This window comes from Selaginella moellendorffii, unplaced genomic scaffold (assembly GCF_000143415.4).
Source record: "Selaginella moellendorffii unplaced genomic scaffold, v1.0 SELMOscaffold_84, whole genome shotgun sequence".
NCBI lineage: Eukaryota > Viridiplantae > Streptophyta > Lycopodiopsida > Selaginellales > Selaginellaceae > Selaginella > Selaginella moellendorffii.
In genome coordinates, this window is record NW_003314345.1 from 440,834 (window position 1) to 458,176 (window position 17,343).

Genomic DNA, 17,343 nt, shown 5'->3' on the forward strand with positions numbered 1-17,343 from the left:
GGAGGACTGTTTATGCTTAGAAGATCAGCCAGTGACGAGAGCCTTGAAATCCAAGCGGTGGCCCATGTCACGACTCCATCCCCCTCCATGCTCGCGATGATCCCCAGTATGGACGTTCTCTCCGGGTCCTCGGACAGGTTCTTCACGAGCTCGGCTATGGTCCCGGGCTCCTCTCGCATCGCCACGGACGCTTCCTGTCTGGATTCCTTGCTCAGCATGGCCCCACCTTATAAGGATGAAAGCTCATTGATCCAGTAGCTTGGACAAAACAATCTTTGTAACACTTGCATGCACACATTTTGAGAAGATCTGAGGCATTAACAATTAACACAACACACTTCTAAGTACAAAAATAATTCAAGGCTTGAGCCTTTTAATCCACAGCCCTTGGGATCACCTTGAATGGAAGTGAATTGAGTCATTGCTGTGCTAAGTTAATTCTTCCAAGCGGAGTTTTTCCGTGGCTGGATCTCTGTCAACTTTTCAAAGTGTGCACTGTTTATCGTGGAGATTTGCGGTTGATAGAGGCTTCCTTTATTGTTGAAATTTCAGTTCTAGAAACGTTTTAAAACCTTTCACGGCTCCTCTTCTTTTGAGCTCGTTCACTCAAGATCCACTACTTCACGCCAACGGGTGACATGACATATCGTTGTCTCTGCATCTATGAATGTATACATGACCATGAGAAACAATTAAAAATTATAGCTCTCGATGCCATTTCTGCGAATAAATACCAGCGAGCAGAGGCCACAGATTCATACCAAGTAGTTTCGTCTTGAGTTTTCACAATTTCAAGTGTTCTATACCAATGGCTCTCATCAAAATTGTCACGGTGTCATTCTTTCTGTGCTTAACTATTATTGGAGTGTTGGGCGATGAGGATCCTCTCCAGGATTTCTGCGTTGAAGATCCAAACTCCAATGTGTTCATCAACGGAGTTCCTTGCAAAGATCCCACCACAGTCACTGCCGATGACTTCACCTCCACAATCCTTCGTCAGGCTCCAGTCATAAACAACACACTGCGAATCCAAGCCGACTTGATCGATATCAGACTGTTTCCAGGCCTCAACACGCAGGGACTCTCCATTGCTCGCCTTGCATTCGGTCCATTTGGCGTGAATCCTCCGCACAGCCATCCCCGAGCGTCCGAGGTCATCTGGCTCCTCCAAGGACGCCTCTATGTTGGATTTGTGTCAACTTCCAACCGGTTGTTTGCAAAGGTTTTATATCCCGGTGATCTGTTCATCTTTCCCAGGGGACTAGTTCACTTCCAGCGAAACCTGGATAAGTCGGACACAGTTGCGGTGGCTGCGCTTGGAAGTCAAAACCCAGGAAGAACAGACATTGCTAGAGCATTGTTCCAGACCACTCCAGCCATCATGAACGAAGTTCTGGAGGCAACTTTGCAGGTTGACGAAAATGAGATTGATGAGTTACGACGTGGAGTGAGTCGGACTTGATTCTGGACAAAAGGTCCAAGTACAAAATGCTTGCAAAAATCTCAATAAAGCTCTTTGGTCGCCGGTCCAATTCCGGCAGATTGAACTATAGTTTTTCAGGCCTCTCCAATACAAGCATGGATGGAGCATTCTAGTAGATTTCTGGAGTGATTTCTCTCTTGCGCCATTCCAGATTTTAGTCGAGCAATCAATATTTTGATAGAGCAATGTGATCCTGGAATTAGGGTTTTGGCCTAATCCACCAACATTCTCACATCAGGGTCCAGCTGATCGACATCACAAGGTTCCCAGGCCTCAACACGCAAGGGTCCATTGGGAGTGAATCCTCCCCACGTCCATGTCGTCGATCAGCTGACGTGGTGTCCACGTGGTCATGAGTCATGTTCCTTGAGTCATGTAAAAAGAGTCGGAACACAATGAACGAGCTCATGAGTGTTATGTCCATCCCTTTTCACATCACAACATGGTATCGGATTTGATTTGACGTTGCTGTCATGGCCGCTTCAACCCCACCACCACCTCCGCCGCACCACCGCCGCTGCTGCCGCCGCCGCCGCCGCCACCGGTCGTCTCTCACGATCTTCTAAATCGATATTTTACATAGTAACCCTGCCCTATTATATTGGCGGCGATGGAAGCTCTGTGGAGAAATTCAGTGGCACGAATTTCTTCACATGGGCGACAAGAATCAGGCTGATCCTCTCTGCGAAACGAGCGTGGAACATCGTTGATGGGACTTCGCACGATCTTCGTGGCCCAAGCCGCAAATTCTTCCATGTTGCTGAATCAACAATTCTTGGCGCTTCACATGGAAACGGGTGAAACCATTGCTGTGTACGTGGGACGGATTCGAGGGCTAATGGCTGAATTGACTGGTGCTGGGTCTCCTGATCGCGCCAGGGCGTTGCTGCTTGTAACCGTCACGCCTGCGTTTAGCACGCTCGCATCTGTTCTATCTCACATGGCCATGAACTTTGATCAAGTCGTGGGTGCCGTAATTGAAGAGGAACGCAAGATGAAGGGGAAGAAAGAAGCGATGCCCTCTGCCAAATCTTCCTTGCTTTATGCTGGCGCTGCGAGAGGATCATCCTCGTCCTCTCAAGCTCAGCCCAACGACACTGGTTTTCGTGGCATTTGTCACTACTGCCACAAACCTGGACACTTGGCGAGGGATTGCAAGAAGAAGAAAGCTCATCGTGCTAAAGCTGCCAAGAACAAAGACAAAGGAAACAAAGACAAGGGCTCTGGGACTCCTCGTAAGCTCTTGATGGCTCGCTCTGCAAGCAGCAGCCACCAGCCCGTGCTCGGACCAGAGCTGTGGCTGGATTCTGGAGCGTCATTCCATATGACGCCCATGGCTTCCTTGTTCTTTGACTACCAAGAACCGTGTGAGAGTGATGCCGTGGGACTCGGTGACTCCTCTGCTCACGACGTGTTAGGCAAAGGAACAATCAGGGCTAAGCTCTCTTCTGGAGAAATCCGGGAGATCTATCCTGTGTCTTATGTTCCGGGACTCACACACACGCTGCTGTCGATTGGAACTGCTGCTCAAGTAGGCTTCGATACTCTGTTCACAGCACAGGGAGCGTTCGTGCTGGATGCCGAGACTGGAGACAAGGTCGCTTTTGGAGTTCCAGTTGATACGCTCTACCGCCTGGATGCTCACGTGATCCTTCCACCTGTGACACTTGCAACCTGGCACCAGCGCCTTGGTCACGTGAACGAGCAACAGCTCAAAAAGGTGGATGTTCCTGTGGCGCCTGGGAGCGCGCTGCCCTTCTGCGAAGCTTGTGTTGGTGGAAAACACCACGTTTTTCCTTTTCCACAGATTTCTCATTCTCGAGCAAGTTCTGTTCTTGAGTTGGTACACTCGGACGTTTGTTCGATTATGGTTGAATCTTTGGGAGGCAAACGTTACGTAGTCACCTTCCTGGATGATTACACGCGGTAGCTGATCGTGTACCTGCTGGCTCATAAGTCAGAAGTGTTCTCCTGTTTCAGCCAATACAAGGCTTTGGTAGAAAAGCTACACGGCTGTTTAGTTCGTGTGCTCCGCTGCGATCGTGGAGGAGAATTCGAGACGTTTTGTGCTGAAGCTGGGATCCAGCGCCAGTATGCTGTCCCTGATGCACATGCCCAGAATGGTGGTGCCGAGAGGGTGAATCGCACCATCATAGAAGCTGCACGCTGTATGCTGCTTCACGCGGGAATGCCGGCTGCTTTCTGGGGAGAGGCAGTGAACACGGCTGTTTATGTTCGAAACCGGTTGCCAACACGTGCCCTGCCTGGGAAGACCACTCCTTATGAGCGTTGGACTGGTCACGCACCTGGTTACGATCATCTCCGCATTTTTTGGCTGTTTCGCCTATGCACACGTTCCACACAAGCAACGCCGAAAGCTGGAGTCAAAGGCTGAGCCATCCATTTTCCTGGGATATTTGGAAGGCATGAAAGGATATCGCCTTTATTCTCTCAAGCGCAAGACTTTGCTGGAAAGACGGGATGTGCTCTTTGATGAGAGCAAGCTGTACAAGGATCGCGCTGAAGTTCCTGCTCCTACTTTCGTGGAACTCCAGCTGGTGGACACAGTTCACGTGACTACAGCTCCTTCTCAAGTCCCGTTGCTGCCTCTTGCTCCTGCTGGTGGTAACCTGGTGGTTCTTCCAGCACTGCCACCACGCCCTCCAGCTACGCCTTTGCAAGAATCTCCTCCAGTGCGAACACCTAGCTTCTCTGAAGAGCTGATGAACACTTACTTCGAGGGCGACGAGGAATTTCAAGCTGCTCCTGAGTTCTTCCTCGGCTCAACTTCAGTGGGAGCTGGACGTGGATCATCACCTTCAGTGGGAGATGGAAGCAGGTCGCCAACTTCAGTGGGAGCTCTCCCAGACTCTCCACTTGTTCCACCACCTGTGATCCACCCTCCAGCACGTCCTGAACCACGGCGCTCTGCTCCAGTTCCCGTACCATCGAGGCTGCAACTGGAAGCTGAGCAATCTCGTCCCTTCTTTAGTTTTGGAAAAATTTAAAAGAAAGGAACGCACCAGGCTAACTTCGTGGCTGCTAATCCAGAGCGAATCCCCATTCCAGCGAATGTTGACGAGGCATTAGCTGGACCTCATGCTGCCCAGTGGCGAGAAGCCATGAATGCTGAAATGCATTCGCATGAGCGAAACAATACAATGACAAAGACAACCTTACCTGAAGGTGCTCACCCTGTGAGCTCGAAATGGATTTACACAGTCAAGTACAAACCTGATGGAACTGTAGCAAAGTTCAAGGCCAGGTTTGTCGCACGGGGATTCAGCCAGATTCCAGGTTTGGAATACATGGAGACGTACTCACCAGTTGTGAAGTTGACCTCTGTGCGAGTGATCCTTGCACTGGCTGCCAAGTATGACCTGGAACTGCACCAGTTGGACGTTCACACTGCTTTCCTGCACGGCAAGTTGAACGAGGAGGTCTACGTCAAGCAACCACCTGGATTCGTCAAACCTGGTGAGGAACATCTTGTTTGCAAGCTGAATCGCGCCCTGTATGGGCTTAAACATTCCCCGAGGGTTTGGTATGAACGCATTGATGCGTTCTTCAAGAGCCTGGGGTGTGTTCCTCTTGCAGTGGAAGGAAACGTGTACCTGTACAAGTGTGGTGACGATTTTCTCCTGGCTTTGGCTCGAGACTCCTTTGAACGCCATCGCGCTGCACTGGGAGTCTGCTCTCCATCTGTTTCGGCCGAGTGGGAGGGGTAGTCCATCCTCTCAGCTGATCGAGCCAGAGTGGGAGTGTCGAGATGTCAGTCTCGAGGCATGTCCACGTGGTCATGAGTCATGTCCCTTGAGTCATGTAAAAAGAGTCGGAACACAATGAACGAGCTCATGAGTGTTATGTCCATCCCTTTTCACATCACAACAGTCCATCCCCGATCATCCGAGGTCATCTATTGTCTCCAGGGACGCATCGACGCTGGGTTTGTGACGACTGCCAACAGGCTGTTCGAGAAGGTTTGATATCCCGGGGACTTGTTTATCTTTCCTCGAGGGCTGCTCCCCGGATGACCCGGTCAGCGCTCTCGCTATCGTCGCCTGGTCGCACGGATGTGGCTAGGGCTTGTTTCCAGACTTAAGAATCTGATAATCTGAACGAAGTGATCGAAGCAGCTCTCCAAGTTGACGGAAGTGATTGAAAAGCTTCGCGCCAAGAGTATTTGTTAAAGGTAAGAATTAGATTTATATATAAATTACGTTTTTTAAAACTAAATCAAGGAGGCATCGCATTTTCTTAACTGGTATCTGCCCTAATCTCATGAGGGTTTAGGGTTTTTTGAGGGGATTGCGATGCCGCTGGGGCAGCGCGCCGGCGATAACAGCGAGTCCCGCTACGCCGGCTGTGAGATCCTACGCCACACGGATGACATCGAGGAGGCGCTATCGTCTAGCCTCTCGGCTGGATTCGACTTCATCGTTCTTCCTCTGGTGAGATTATAGCACAAAGTTTTAGTTCGTGTTCTAGGTTGTGTTCTTATTGTGTGCTTGGCAGACTAATCCGGAGTATAGGCCCAGTAAGAATGCGGGCTTGGTTCCACCGTTTTGTGGATCGGACCTGGTGTTTAGCTCGACGCAGTGGAGCAGCCATGTCGTTGGTAAGTGTAGCGCTTCGTTTCCAAATGGTTATCGGATTTTACTTCTTGTTCTAGGACGAGTAAGTGACTGGATTGAATTGGATGGTGATGACGACGTTGCTCGTCTGGATTCGGAGCTTGTGTTGAGGAAGGAGCTTAGCTGGGCTGGGCATCTCTCTGTACAGGTTTGTGTTCGTTTGTAGACTTGGATGTGGTTTCTACTGATTCGCTCTTGCCAGGCGTGTTTACTTCCAACTCCAAAGGCATTTGGCTGTGCAAACTATGCGCGCTGCGTCAATCAGGTTCTCCAAGGCCTGGGGAACATGCAGGTTTGTGTGCGATTGCTCTTTCTGGATGGTTTTGGATCCTAAGAGGTTTGTTTCAGCTATGGCTTAGATTGCCATTGCAAACTCCGGAAATGGAGGAGGCAGAGGCAACTGATACTGAAGATGCTGCATATCTGGTAACGTTGGGTTTTCTTTGTTCTCAATCTGATTGCTTTCGGCAGAAGAGGGATCCAATATCAAACCGCTTGCTCAATGATTCGTGGGAATGGTGGCATATGTTTCGTACACTTTGCGAGTATCATAACCAGCTGGGCGTCGCGCTCGACATCACGTAACTTTCACTCTTGTCACTGCATATTAGCTCACTGTCTTTTCAGAGCATCACTCCCTCCGGCGAGCGCCATCAAACGCTGGATTGGAGAACCGTTAAAGGCTGCTATCCTCCATACAAGTGTAAGTGCTACACAAACACAAAGTCGCGATTTCTAATAGCTAAGGTTTAGGCCTTCTTGACGAACAAACGAGGATATCCTTGCCTGTCAAAGCGTCACCAGAGTCTGATTACAATGCTGTTTAATCACTCAGTGCAGGTTTGTTGCTCGTGCTCTTTGTGTTTCACATTTGACCATTGGACAGGTTATTTTGTCCGGTGAGTCATTTCATTCAGTTGGTGCGCTTGAGTATGCGGCAGAAAATGGAGAGCTTGGGCAAGGTTTGTTCTGTTAGTCACTTGATAACTAGTTGATTCCTCGTTTTGAAATCAGACAATGGAAACTCTCAGGATCCTTTAATACTTTATCGCGATTATGTTGCGAACCTCTATCGCAAGCTCGACCCATTGACTACACAGGAACAATTCGAGGTGATTTTTACCCATGATCTTTCTTCTTCCTTCTTGAGACGTATAATTACCACATTACATTTGCAGTTAGGATACCGAGATTTCCTGCAAGCGCCACTACAGGTATACCGTAAATCTTATGTTTCTTAAAACATTTCCGCTCGTTCTTTTCTTTTTCTTTCCAGCCGTTGATGGATAATTTGGAGGCGCAAACCTACGAGACCTTTGAAAAAGATGCCACGAAATATGATCAAGTTCGTCTTTTCGTTTTACCTATAAATGCATCGAACCTACATTGTTTATGTTAACACAGTATCAAAACGCTGTACGGGCAGCCTTAGTAGATCGGGTGTCTGATGCAGAGGCATCTACCAAAACTATTGTAAGTATGATGGTCAGTGTTTCTGGGATAATGACTTTTAAGTTTCAGGTGCTTATGGTGGTTGGCGCTGGAAGAGGACCTCTTGTGCGAGCTTCGCTCAAGGTATGCAAGCGTCTTTATAATTCTTGACTTCCGTTCGTTTATCTGAAGGCTGCTGAAGAATGTGGAAGAAATCTACGTGTCTATGCGGTTGAAAAGAATCCCAACGCTGTTGTTACGCTTTCGGTAATTTCGTTTCTGAAAATTCTCTTAGTTTTTCATTTGTATTCGGCTTGCGTGTGATCAGAGGCTTATCAAGATGGAGGGATGGGAAGATCTAGTAGAACTCGTTTCTTGCGACATGAGGCACTGGGATGCTCCCGAGCAAGCAGATATTTTGGTATAACACCAAATTGCATATTTCTATCCTCATATTGTGTGACAGGTTAGTGAGCTCTTGGGATCATTTGGAGATAACGAGCTCTCTCCGGAGTGCTTGGACGGCGCTCAACGGTTTTTGAAGAAAGATGGAATTTCTATTCCCTCATCGTAAGTGACAGAACTCAAGTCTTCGTTTCAACAAGTTTCTTGCAGATACACAAGCTATATAGGTCCCGTTACGGCATCAAAGTTGTACAATGACGTACGTACCTGTTTGCTCGAGCTAGACAGCTTACCTGGTGGACCTTGTGCCTTTCCAGGTCAAATCTTACAATGACCTTTCGCATTTTGAGACGGCTTATGTTGTAAAGCTGCACAATGCGGCTCCTTTGGCTGCCCCTCAACCTGTAAGTGTTATGCCAGGTCCAGAACGGCAGACAACTCTTTGTTTATTTACAGGTTTTTACATTTGTACACCCAACGGACAACACTGACAACAGGAGATACAAGCGGCACGTTTTTAACTTCTCACCGGATACAGGATCAGCTCTAGTTCACGGTACTGTTGTATTGGACTGTAGATTCACCCGCAAATCAATGCTTACGTTTCACTCTTACGCAGGATTCGGAGGCTACTTTGACGCTGTTTTGTACAAGGATATTCACCTCGGCATTGAACCATCTACAGCAACACCAAACATGTTCAGCTGGTAAGCTTGGCAAATGGAGATGCTGGAGTCGCTTCAAATTTTCTTGCAGGTTTTCTATATTCTTTCCTCTCCGCACACCAATATACGTTCCTGCCGGTGCTTTGTTGGAGCTCCACTTTTGGCGCTGTGTTGCTCCTACCAAAGTAAGGCCTCTCTGTTTCTCCATGTCCACTCTTACATGTATTTTTATCCGCAGGTGTGGTATGAGTGGAGCGTTACATCTCCTACCGTCTCTCCTCTTCACAATCCCAATGGTCGATCTTACTGGGTCGGTTTGTAGCTTGGGGAGTTTTCATTTTGGCAACTTGTGCCTCTAGTATTCTTTCAAAAGCAAGGTATCAGCTTTTCATATCTCAAGCTTCCTTATTGCTAGACGTTGTCATGGCCAGCCCCCTCGTGATCCTTTGCGGCGAAGGTACCCCATCTTGACAGACCTCTCAAAGTCCCAGTGGAGATTATCGTTTTTCAAGCACCAGAATGACCATCCGAGCGACGCTCCAGCACCAAAAACTTCGAGCTGGGCAGTGGCATAGGCAGTGTAGTCCGAGCTCGAGGCACCAGTTACGTTCAGCTCGTTTGTCCATTCACCTTCCAAGGAAAAAAAAAAGAAAAATCAGATCTCTTCTTCCATGTAAAACGATCTTCTTACCAACAAAGATGACCGGCCCCCCAGCGACGCGAAGAGAATCTAGCTGCTTCTTCCTTTCATTGTAAACGTAGTCTATGTTCCACTGGACAGATTTGCCATAGAATGTGATGTAAAAGAGGTTGTAGAGATGGATGTCAAGCGCAACGTTCGAGTAGCCATTCTCTTTTGTCAAAAGATTGGCGAGCTCGTTTGGATCAGCTCCAATTCTCTGGCACATAATCACGTATGCGGTTGAGGTGTGCTTCCGGACTGTCTGATAGCCTTGAGTGTAGTACTGCTTGAGAGTCTCGAATGAAACGTCGTCACTTCTAGGCTCGTTTAAGAGCTCGATGCCAAGCAAGGCAGGATTTTTCGAGTACCTGGTGGAGTGGTATACTTAACAATGGTCAGCTGGTTTAATGTAGAGCACAACGATACCTGGAAGCAAGAAAATCGATCACTTGGATGGTTTGAGAGATGTACTCGGGCTGACCCCAAATGGAAACTCCATCGCGTGTTCCACTGTGCTCCCACGGGCTTTGTGATCCAGGAGCTCCATGGAGATCAATGATAACTTTCATGTTGTTCACCCTGGATTGTAAGAAAAATTATCAGAGCTTGAAAAATGTGAGAATGAGGAATCTAAGTTACCCGGCCCATTGAAAAGCATTGTCAAGAGCTTGCAGAGAGCCTCCAACAAAAGGAAAAGGTGGTTTTGGATCGTAAGCTATCCACCATCCAACGGGGATCCTCACGGCGTTGATCCCGTTGGATGCAAGGAACTTGAAATCATTCGCGGTCACAAAGCCGTTTCTATGTTCCTGGAAACCAAAGAAAGAAATGCATTCAGATATGTGACACGAAACTCTCGAAGATTGCCGATGATACCTCGAAGATTGCCGGTGCTGCAGCGAGGCCATAACCATTTGCCAGCTGAAACTCTCCTCCAAGAACGGTGTTGACAAACATTTCGAAAACGGCAGGATTGTTATCCCAGCCTGGAGTTCCTTTGTAATCTGCTGTAAGTTGGCTTGGATCCTTTGCCTGTGAAAAACAAAGGTAAGGAGGAAAGTTCAAGTAAAAGAAGCGCAAGATCTTTCGGACCTGTAAATACATGCCGCTGTGAGCTCTGAGGTGAACTCTCTTACTCGAGCTCGAGTCACGAATAATCTCGAAAGTTTCCCACATATCTGGTGAAGATTTGGAGGCCTCCACAGCGCCTTCATCTGAAGCCGAAACAAAGTCATTGTTGGAGACACGTAGCTGGAATCTAGTGCTAGTAACTCTCCACAGCTGCATAAAGAGAAAAAGAAGATTAAGAAGATGAAAGAACGTTTTTCTACGCGAAACACTTGACCTTGAAAGTTTCCCACTCTGAAGCTGATGGTCTGTTGACAGAAATCTTCTGTCCACCTCCGCCATCGGCAGACACGAACAATCCAAGTTTGAGGGATCTCAGCTGGATTTGTGTTCCATCCTAGTTTTAAGAAATCGTAGAGAGTAAGCGAACGAGTAAGCAAGAGATGGAAGAAAGGAAAGAAAAGTACCAAGAGGTCTTTGTTTGGAATGCCATCAAAGAGAGACGGTTTGATCCATTTCTCGATCACTAGCCATCCTCCGAGATTGACCGCACGGATTTTTCCAAACGCTTCTCCACCTTTTCCATGTGAGAAGAAGAAACAAAACGAGAGCGCGTGAGAAGGGAACAAGACTAGAAAACGAAGCATCGATCCGTCCAACTCTACAAGCGCATACCGTGATGATCCGACGCATTGATGATTTGCCTTCCAGAAGCTGAAAAACCGAAACGCTCACAGTCAAGTAAAGAACGAACCCAAAGAAAAATTCCATGACTAACCGCTGAGAAATGGGAGAAGCAGCAGCAAGAGCAGCGGCCGCGCCGGCATTTTGGAGTGCCCGAGAAGGGGCAAAAAAGCGGCATTTGTAGCATACGCTGGATCCAGAAACAATGCCAAGAACAGTGTAAAGGAAGGGAATTTCCACTCGCACTGCCCCAATACCCGAAAGTCAATGTAAGATTTGTAGCTCCTGCGCCGCGCTGCCGCCCCATTCAGTCGCACAGAGCACGAGCACTGCGATCCAGATAGAAAATTTATTTTAGGGCTCCTGGGTTTTGTAAAGATTCTTATATTCTTCAAGAGCCCTAATTTTATACCCTTAAAGTTACCATATACTAATGGTAACTAGGATAAAATAAGGGCACGTAAAGTTTTGATGGGATCTAGGTAGGTTGGTGGGCAATGTCGAAACCATTGAGTCGAGGGTATACAAATCTTAGGGCTTGGAATTTTTTGCCGGCCATGGTCGCCAGTGGCGCAATGAAGTAGAGGCCAATGTCAGGGTTTGGGAGGGGTGGAGGGAAGGGCGGCCATGGACGCGGTAGCGGCGGCGCCGGAGGGATCGCGGCGCTCCGCCGAGGTATGCCGCCCAAGAAGAGCCAGCACCAGCAGCATCAGCACCAGCAGCTTTCCAAATCTGCGGGAGCTGCGCCGCGCAACGATTCCAGCTCCTCCGCCAGTGCCCTAGAGGAGTCCTTCCAGCTGGTATGCGCTCCGCAGGGCCCTTCGCAGTTCGCGATGATGATCCGCCTCACTCCCGGATTGCTGGATGAGCTCCGCCGCGCCGAGGCCGAGGGCGCGGCTTCCAGCATCAAGTTTGCGAGCCATCCTAGCGGCGGTCATGTAAGTTCTTCGCTCTAGCCTAGACATTTATTTTCTCGCGTTTCCATTCTCGATCGTGCTAGGGAGTGACTGATGGGTGTCTTCTCTTGACAGCTATTAAAGGTGGGACACGAAGAGTATAAGTTCTCGTCAGCGCCAGAGCCGGGGGAGCTTTGCGACGTTTTTGAGGAGCAAAAGGCTGGAGAGGACGGGCAGGGAGTGCTCGCGGCAGTGGGATCTGTGTGGAGGAAGATTGCTGTGCAGCGAACTCTCAGCGCCAGCGAGAAGGACAGAGTGAAGAAGCGCTCGGTTGAGGCGGAGCAGCAACTCAAGTCCCGGAAGTAAGTTCTCTCGTGAGATGTGTAGCATTTATCTTTCCATTCATTGTGCGTGCTTGCAGGGCCATTCTCGTGGATTCTTCGCTGATGAAAGCGGAGACGGCTGCACCGGGAGATGGTAAGTCTTTTCAATGCTTCTGCTGCAGACTTTTCCTCACTACGATTGTTTGCACAGCTGCTGCCAGAAGACCTCCAATAAAAGGGAAGAAGGAACCGCCACCGAAGAAACGAAAGGTCACACCGGCAGGTAAGTAGCTGTGAGGGTGTTCTTAATTTTGCTGAAGAAATAAATTTTTTAGTGGTTCCTGCTAAGTCTAAGCCACCTCCTGCTCATTCTGCCTCAGTACCGTCTAAGGAGAAAAATGGACCGCTACTAATTGCGGAGCCGGCTGTGCCTCCGGCAGCTCGCTCTCCGCCTCTAGCTGCGACTGCATCCGCTCCTCCGCATTCTCTGCCAAGTGTGGAGAAGCGTGCGCTTGTGGAGGAGATCACCATCGGAAGCGCCTCGCCAGCTAAAGCGGTTCCAAAGGAGAAGGAGAAGGAGAAGGAGAAAACTTCGGCCGCTACAACACCCGAAGTTCATGTCAAGACGACCTCTGCCGGAGGAGCCGCAGGAGGAGCAGTGAACATGACTGAATTGCGAAACACCATAATTGCTCTATTGACCGAAACCCCGAGGGGAATGAAGGTACAGTTTTAGCTGCATACACGAAGCTCATCCTTGGTTTTGCAGGCTATTGAAAAATCATTAAGCGAAGTAATGCCGCAACCGGACAGAAGGAACATCGAGAAGATTTTAAAATCGGTAATTTTAGTTTTATATTCTACATTTTTTCTCTACTTATGGTGTTTCATGTCTACAGATCGCTCTATATAAAGCTCCGGGAAAATACGAACTCAAGCCTGGAGTTCAGCCGGAAAGTTATACAGGGCCATCTCCTGGAAGTGGCAGGTATGTTTATATTTCAAAGACGCTCTTTTGTGCCGATCCCTAACATTTTTTTTTTCTTCTTCAGTTTACCAGATGCAACAGCAGTGGACTCTCCTGAATCTCCTGCCGGTGCTGCTGAATCCAAGGCGGATGAGTTTGCGAAGTTACCGGCCGCAGGTGTCGAAGTAGAACGGATAGATATCGGGGAAGAGGATGAGAGTCCGGCGAAGTCACCAGTGCTACTAGAACATAAAACCAACGCCATACAAGAAAAGGACGAAGAGGAGGGAGAAGTTCAACCGGGAGGAACTCCAGGGGACGATGCGAATATTACTGTAGAGCCTTTGGAGGAACCGAATCCTCCCAAGGCTGCGGCGAGCAGTGGTTCTAGTAGCACCAGTGGCAGCGATAGCGACTCTGATAGTGGAAGCGATAGCAGTAGCGGAAGCGGAAGTAGTGGAAGTAGTGGCAGCGAATCCAGCAGTAGCAGCGACGAGGAGGACGAAAATGTTGATATTGTGAGCGACGACGATAACCACAAGCCGAAAGCCAAAGCAGAGAAAAGGTCTCACAAATCCAAGCCTGCGAGTGCGAGACCTGGCTCCGAAAGGAAGACTCCTGACGAACTTCACAGAGATAAGGACTCCGAGGACATCGACATTGTTGACGCAGATGATAGCTCCAAACTCAACTCTATCGTGGAGAGAATAACTGAGACTATACCGTTAGAGGTTGACATTATTCCATGCGATGGTGACTCACCTGAAGAGGCACTGGAAGTCAAGAGCGACGTGCCTGAGTTGCCAGCTCCTACTCAGAGTCAGAGTAGACCGCGTGAAGACGAGAAGCGAGAAAAACCAGTCGAGCCTCCGGTCTCCAAGGCGCTGGAACAAAACTCGAGAGAACGAGCTTCTTCACGGGCACATACTGATAAAAAGGTGGAAGCACCTGTTCCACATACACGAGACACCACTTTTGAAGCAGCAGAGGCGAGAAGTTCTGGCCCCGAGGCTTATCCAAGGACATCATCTGGACCTGAGGCTCATCCCAAGCATTCTGGACCCGAGACTCATCCTCGACCTTCTGGACCTCCTGCTAAAGTCGATGGACGCTCGAAGGTTTCTGTGAGAAAGAGCAAGGATCAACCGAGAGATAATGAGCCTCGAAAAGAGTTGGATACAGGAGCTCGGGTAGAGGCAGACAGGAACGAACCTCGGAAAGAGTTTGATACAGGAGCTCGGGTAGAGGCGGACAGGAACGAGCTTTGGAAAGAGTTCGATACAGGAGCTCGGATAGAGGCAGACAGGAAAGAGTTCGATACAGGAGCTCGGATAGAGGCAGACAGGAAAGAGTTCGATACAGGAGCTCGGGTAGAAGCAGACAGGAGACATTCCGATCCGGTTCCGGGAGGAACGTCTAAGGACACGGACTTTTTTGCTCCTTATGAGAAAGCCGTCAGCGAAGTGAGGGGTCCTATCAGAAGCCATGAACAGTACGTATTTTCTTTCTTTTCTTTCTTTGATGTTTGTGTTAACTCTCGTCGTGGTCTTTCAGGTACATGGAGTATTGTCGCGAATACCGGGAGAAGTATCCTGTGTACATTCGACTGAATTCTTGTTTGGAAGGCGATAGGTACGTGTGGAAGCAATCTCATCTTTGTTTTCTTTTCTCATTTTTCTCGTGCCAGGGGAAGTTTTGAAAGATTGCAGAGAGACATTGACATTGCCAAGAGCGCCAATGACAAGACTCGCCTCGCAGCCATCTATCAAAAGGTGAAACAGGACTATATGCATTGCCGCAAGGTGACATTAAAACACTTCTCGTCCTGGTTGATCAGTCTTACTTACTGTGAACTTAACTTCCTTTCAGAGATTCAAGCGAATGAGCAAAACGTTCCTCTTGCTTCACGATGAACTGCGGGTATGTTTAGTGGAATCGTTTTGTTTTTCTAGATTTTGGAAACGATGCTCGCTCTTTGTTGTTCCAGACGCTCAAGGACAGATGCAAGGAGTATGCTCGCCAAGCGTTGTAAATACCACACAACATTCTTTCCAGCTCATTTTTATAAGGTAGCTGAGTGTAAGGCTTAGCTAGACTGTACATTGAGACTATTTTTTTTTTCTTTTTCTTATTGTGTGCCATTCGGGGACACATATCGAGCGATGTGGTGCTTCGAGACGATGCCAAGACATTCTATCATTTGTATAACGAAAGAAAAAATGAATCGAATTCTCATTTTTTTCTCCAGAAGTTTTCTCTCTTTCTCGCAGGCGTCGATAAAACTATAGAGCTCACAAGATGTTGATCTCGTCCGAGTGAGCTTTGTCTCCTGCCATCTTGGCGTCGATGGTAGCTTTCATCACCGCCGCGGTCTTGAGCTCCGAGCTGCTCTTTCTGATGGGCGATGTTGCTTGGCCTGGAGGTAGCGTGTCCAGCAGTGATGTCTCGTAGAGCGGCCCAACTGGATGAGATTCATAGCGGATGGGATTGGTGTCCGCGTCGGTGAATGCGTGAGGATGCATCGTTTCCATCTCTTGCCCCGTTCTCAATCGATACTTTCGAGCGTCTTCCTCGCTGTACAGGACGTAGTCGTGATATGTAGGAGCAAACTGTGGTAGCAAAACGAAAACGATTAAACCATGACAACAAATCCAAAAGAGCGAAGAAAGACTCTCAATTCACCTGGTGAACTGTGTCATAGACGACGTCTTTGAGATTTAAGGCGTGCGTAAAGCTTCCGGCAAGTCCTCCTGCAGTACCCGCCTTTGATTCGGCGTAAGCCTTGAAAGGAAAGGCGTAGAGGTGCCCAACTGCAGCACCCGCCATCTCGATGCAGATTATAAAGTTTTGGACGTCCGCTGCGTCGTCGGCGTTCTTTATGAGCCCAGACTTTGCAGCCAGGAAAACCAGGACGCCCTGCGGGGGAACAGAAAAAGCAAAGTTAGATCCCATAAGACTTTGTTGCTTCGAAAGTTGATAACGGACCTGCCAGTACGTCAAGAACACCACTGACTTGATGATCACGAACTTTGGCACGGGCTTGAAAGGCCGGAGAAGCTCTTTGCAGGCGACGTAGAAGAGGACGAGCACGTACAGGGCTAGAGAGTAGGAGAGCGTGTAGATGATTGTGATGTACAGGTAGCTCTGCCGCGTGCTAAAGTTCCCGTCTTCGTACTTGTTCTTGGCGTACAGAATAAAAGTCACCGCAACGAGAACGGGCTTGAGAATGACGAATTGCAAGCAGCCTTGCTTGCATCTTCGAATGAAACGCCTGTGCAAATCCAGAGAACGCGGCATCAGCACCGACCAAGAAATGGATGAGTTTGCATACCCGTCGAGAGGAATGGGAGCGAAGCAACAAGTCATCAGCTGGATTGATGGCTTCAAAACTCGACCACTTAAGTTCTGGACTGCGACGCCGGGACCACCGACCCAAGCTAGGCACAGGGACAAGAAGTTGTAGATCACGAAGGCTTCGTATCTACAAAGAAACAAGAGTCAGATCCACGAAAGAGAGGACAAAGAAAATGAAAGACTTGGAAGGAGTGGAACTTACATATCTCGTATAGAGTTGAAGTAAATGGATTTGTCGTTCAACACGAGCGAGAGGAAAGACATCATCGCATAGACCTGCGAAGAACTCGGCCGTGAGGCCCAAGAACGAAAGAGAAAAAAGTTTTGTTCTTACCGGAACCATGAAGATGATCCTCACAATGTAGCGTTGGAACGTCGGCTCCGTGTAGTTCATGAGATGCATGTAAATATGCCATGTGGAGAGCAGCACCGCGGCACAGGTACACAGTGCCGAGAATCCCAGGACCTCAATCGACGCCATTTGCTGCCCTAAATCCAGATCTTTGTAGCGATTCAAGACACTCATAGGCTTACTTCGTAGAAATCCCCAGCTTTCATCGCCAGAATGAGCTCCTCCCCAGCTCCATTCCCACAATGCCGCTGCAAATCTAGAACACGCCTCTCACGGAGCTAAGCTATGCCGGGAATCACTACTCTGGCCGCCCTCCAATTCGCGCTGCCGGGCCATCGATCCAAGAACCCTAATCCCGAGTGGAGGAAGGGGATACTCGTCACGCCCGTCAAACTAAAG

At 48.8% G+C, this 17,343-nt stretch overlaps 5 protein-coding genes across 11 annotated transcripts; 3 read left to right on the forward strand and 2 right to left on the reverse strand.

Annotated features, from left to right (window-relative positions):
* Positions 1-808: 808 nt before the first annotated feature.
* LOC112341490 (germin-like protein subfamily 1 member 15) lies at positions 809-1,462 on the forward strand. The gene has a single exon (XM_024661675.1). The coding sequence runs from the start codon at positions 809-811 to the stop codon at positions 1,460-1,462; it is 654 nt and encodes a 217-aa protein (XP_024517443.1).
* A 4,300-nt stretch (positions 1,463-5,762) lies between these two features.
* LOC9651924 (protein arginine N-methyltransferase 5) lies at positions 5,763-9,331 on the forward strand. 3 transcript variants are annotated; one of them, XM_024661704.1, is made up of 24 exons: positions 5,763-5,934; positions 5,999-6,101; positions 6,156-6,265; positions 6,320-6,409; positions 6,466-6,543; positions 6,589-6,698; positions 6,745-6,820; positions 6,871-6,957; positions 7,004-7,079; positions 7,132-7,229; positions 7,296-7,331; positions 7,394-7,462; positions 7,522-7,590; positions 7,639-7,692; positions 7,741-7,815; positions 7,877-7,969; positions 8,015-8,118; positions 8,164-8,212; positions 8,271-8,357; positions 8,410-8,509; positions 8,573-8,660; positions 8,710-8,803; positions 8,857-8,995; positions 9,050-9,327. In XM_024661704.1, exons 1-23 carry the CDS (start codon positions 5,797-5,799, stop codon positions 8,938-8,940), a joined length of 1,968 nt encoding a protein of 655 aa, XP_024517472.1. In that variant the 5' UTR covers positions 5,763-5,796; the 3' UTR covers positions 8,941-8,995; positions 9,050-9,327. The 3 variants fall into 3 exon arrangements, with proteins under 3 accessions (XP_024517472.1, XP_024517470.1, XP_024517471.1); XM_024661702.1 differs by having other exon boundaries at positions 7,522-7,692; positions 9,050-9,331; XM_024661703.1 differs by lacking the exon at positions 9,050-9,327 and having other exon boundaries at positions 7,522-7,692; positions 8,857-9,011.
* On the reverse strand, positions 8,947-11,384 carry LOC9651860 (glucan 1,3-beta-glucosidase A). Of its 2 annotated transcripts, XM_024661705.1 has the most exons (11): positions 11,310-11,384; positions 11,147-11,242; positions 11,044-11,082; positions 10,836-10,945; positions 10,646-10,765; positions 10,393-10,581; positions 10,177-10,332; positions 9,940-10,109; positions 9,727-9,879; positions 9,310-9,668; positions 8,947-9,248 (listed from the first exon to the last, which is right to left on the reverse strand). In XM_024661705.1, exons 2-11 carry the CDS (start codon positions 11,193-11,195, stop codon positions 9,040-9,042), a joined length of 1,554 nt encoding a protein of 517 aa, XP_024517473.1. In that variant the 5' UTR covers positions 11,196-11,242; positions 11,310-11,384; the 3' UTR covers positions 8,947-9,039. The 2 variants fall into 2 exon arrangements, with proteins under 2 accessions (XP_024517473.1, XP_002987856.2); XM_002987810.2 differs by having other exon boundaries at positions 11,147-11,384.
* Positions 11,385-11,566: 182 nt separating this feature from the next.
* On the forward strand, positions 11,567-15,481 carry LOC9651925 (protein piccolo). 3 transcript variants are annotated; one of them, XM_024661593.1, is made up of 13 exons: positions 11,567-11,990; positions 12,084-12,310; positions 12,370-12,425; positions 12,483-12,554; positions 12,607-12,995; positions 13,041-13,112; positions 13,171-13,259; positions 13,324-14,505; positions 14,545-14,730; positions 14,793-14,870; positions 14,926-15,040; positions 15,108-15,158; positions 15,226-15,481. In XM_024661593.1, the coding sequence occupies exons 1-13, from the start codon at positions 11,643-11,645 to the stop codon at positions 15,268-15,270; spliced, it is 2,910 nt and encodes a 969-aa protein (XP_024517361.1). In that variant the 5' UTR covers positions 11,567-11,642; the 3' UTR covers positions 15,271-15,481. The 3 variants fall into 3 exon arrangements, with proteins under 3 accessions (XP_024517361.1, XP_024517360.1, XP_024517362.1); XM_024661592.1 differs by having other exon boundaries at positions 11,568-11,990; positions 13,324-14,730; XM_024661594.1 differs by having other exon boundaries at positions 11,568-11,990; positions 12,652-12,995; positions 13,324-14,730.
* On the reverse strand, positions 15,420-17,331 carry LOC9651861 (transmembrane protein 184A). Of its 2 annotated transcripts, XM_024661599.1 has the most exons (7): positions 17,127-17,330; positions 16,927-17,081; positions 16,795-16,868; positions 16,570-16,719; positions 16,224-16,509; positions 15,921-16,154; positions 15,420-15,847 (listed from the first exon to the last, which is right to left on the reverse strand). In XM_024661599.1, the coding sequence occupies exons 2-7, from the start codon at positions 17,071-17,073 to the stop codon at positions 15,530-15,532; spliced, it is 1,209 nt and encodes a 402-aa protein (XP_024517367.1). In that variant the 5' UTR covers positions 17,074-17,081; positions 17,127-17,330; the 3' UTR covers positions 15,420-15,529. The 2 variants fall into 2 exon arrangements, with proteins under 2 accessions (XP_024517367.1, XP_002987857.2); XM_002987811.2 differs by having other exon boundaries at positions 16,927-17,331.
* Between the last annotated feature and the right edge of the window lie 12 nt (positions 17,332-17,343).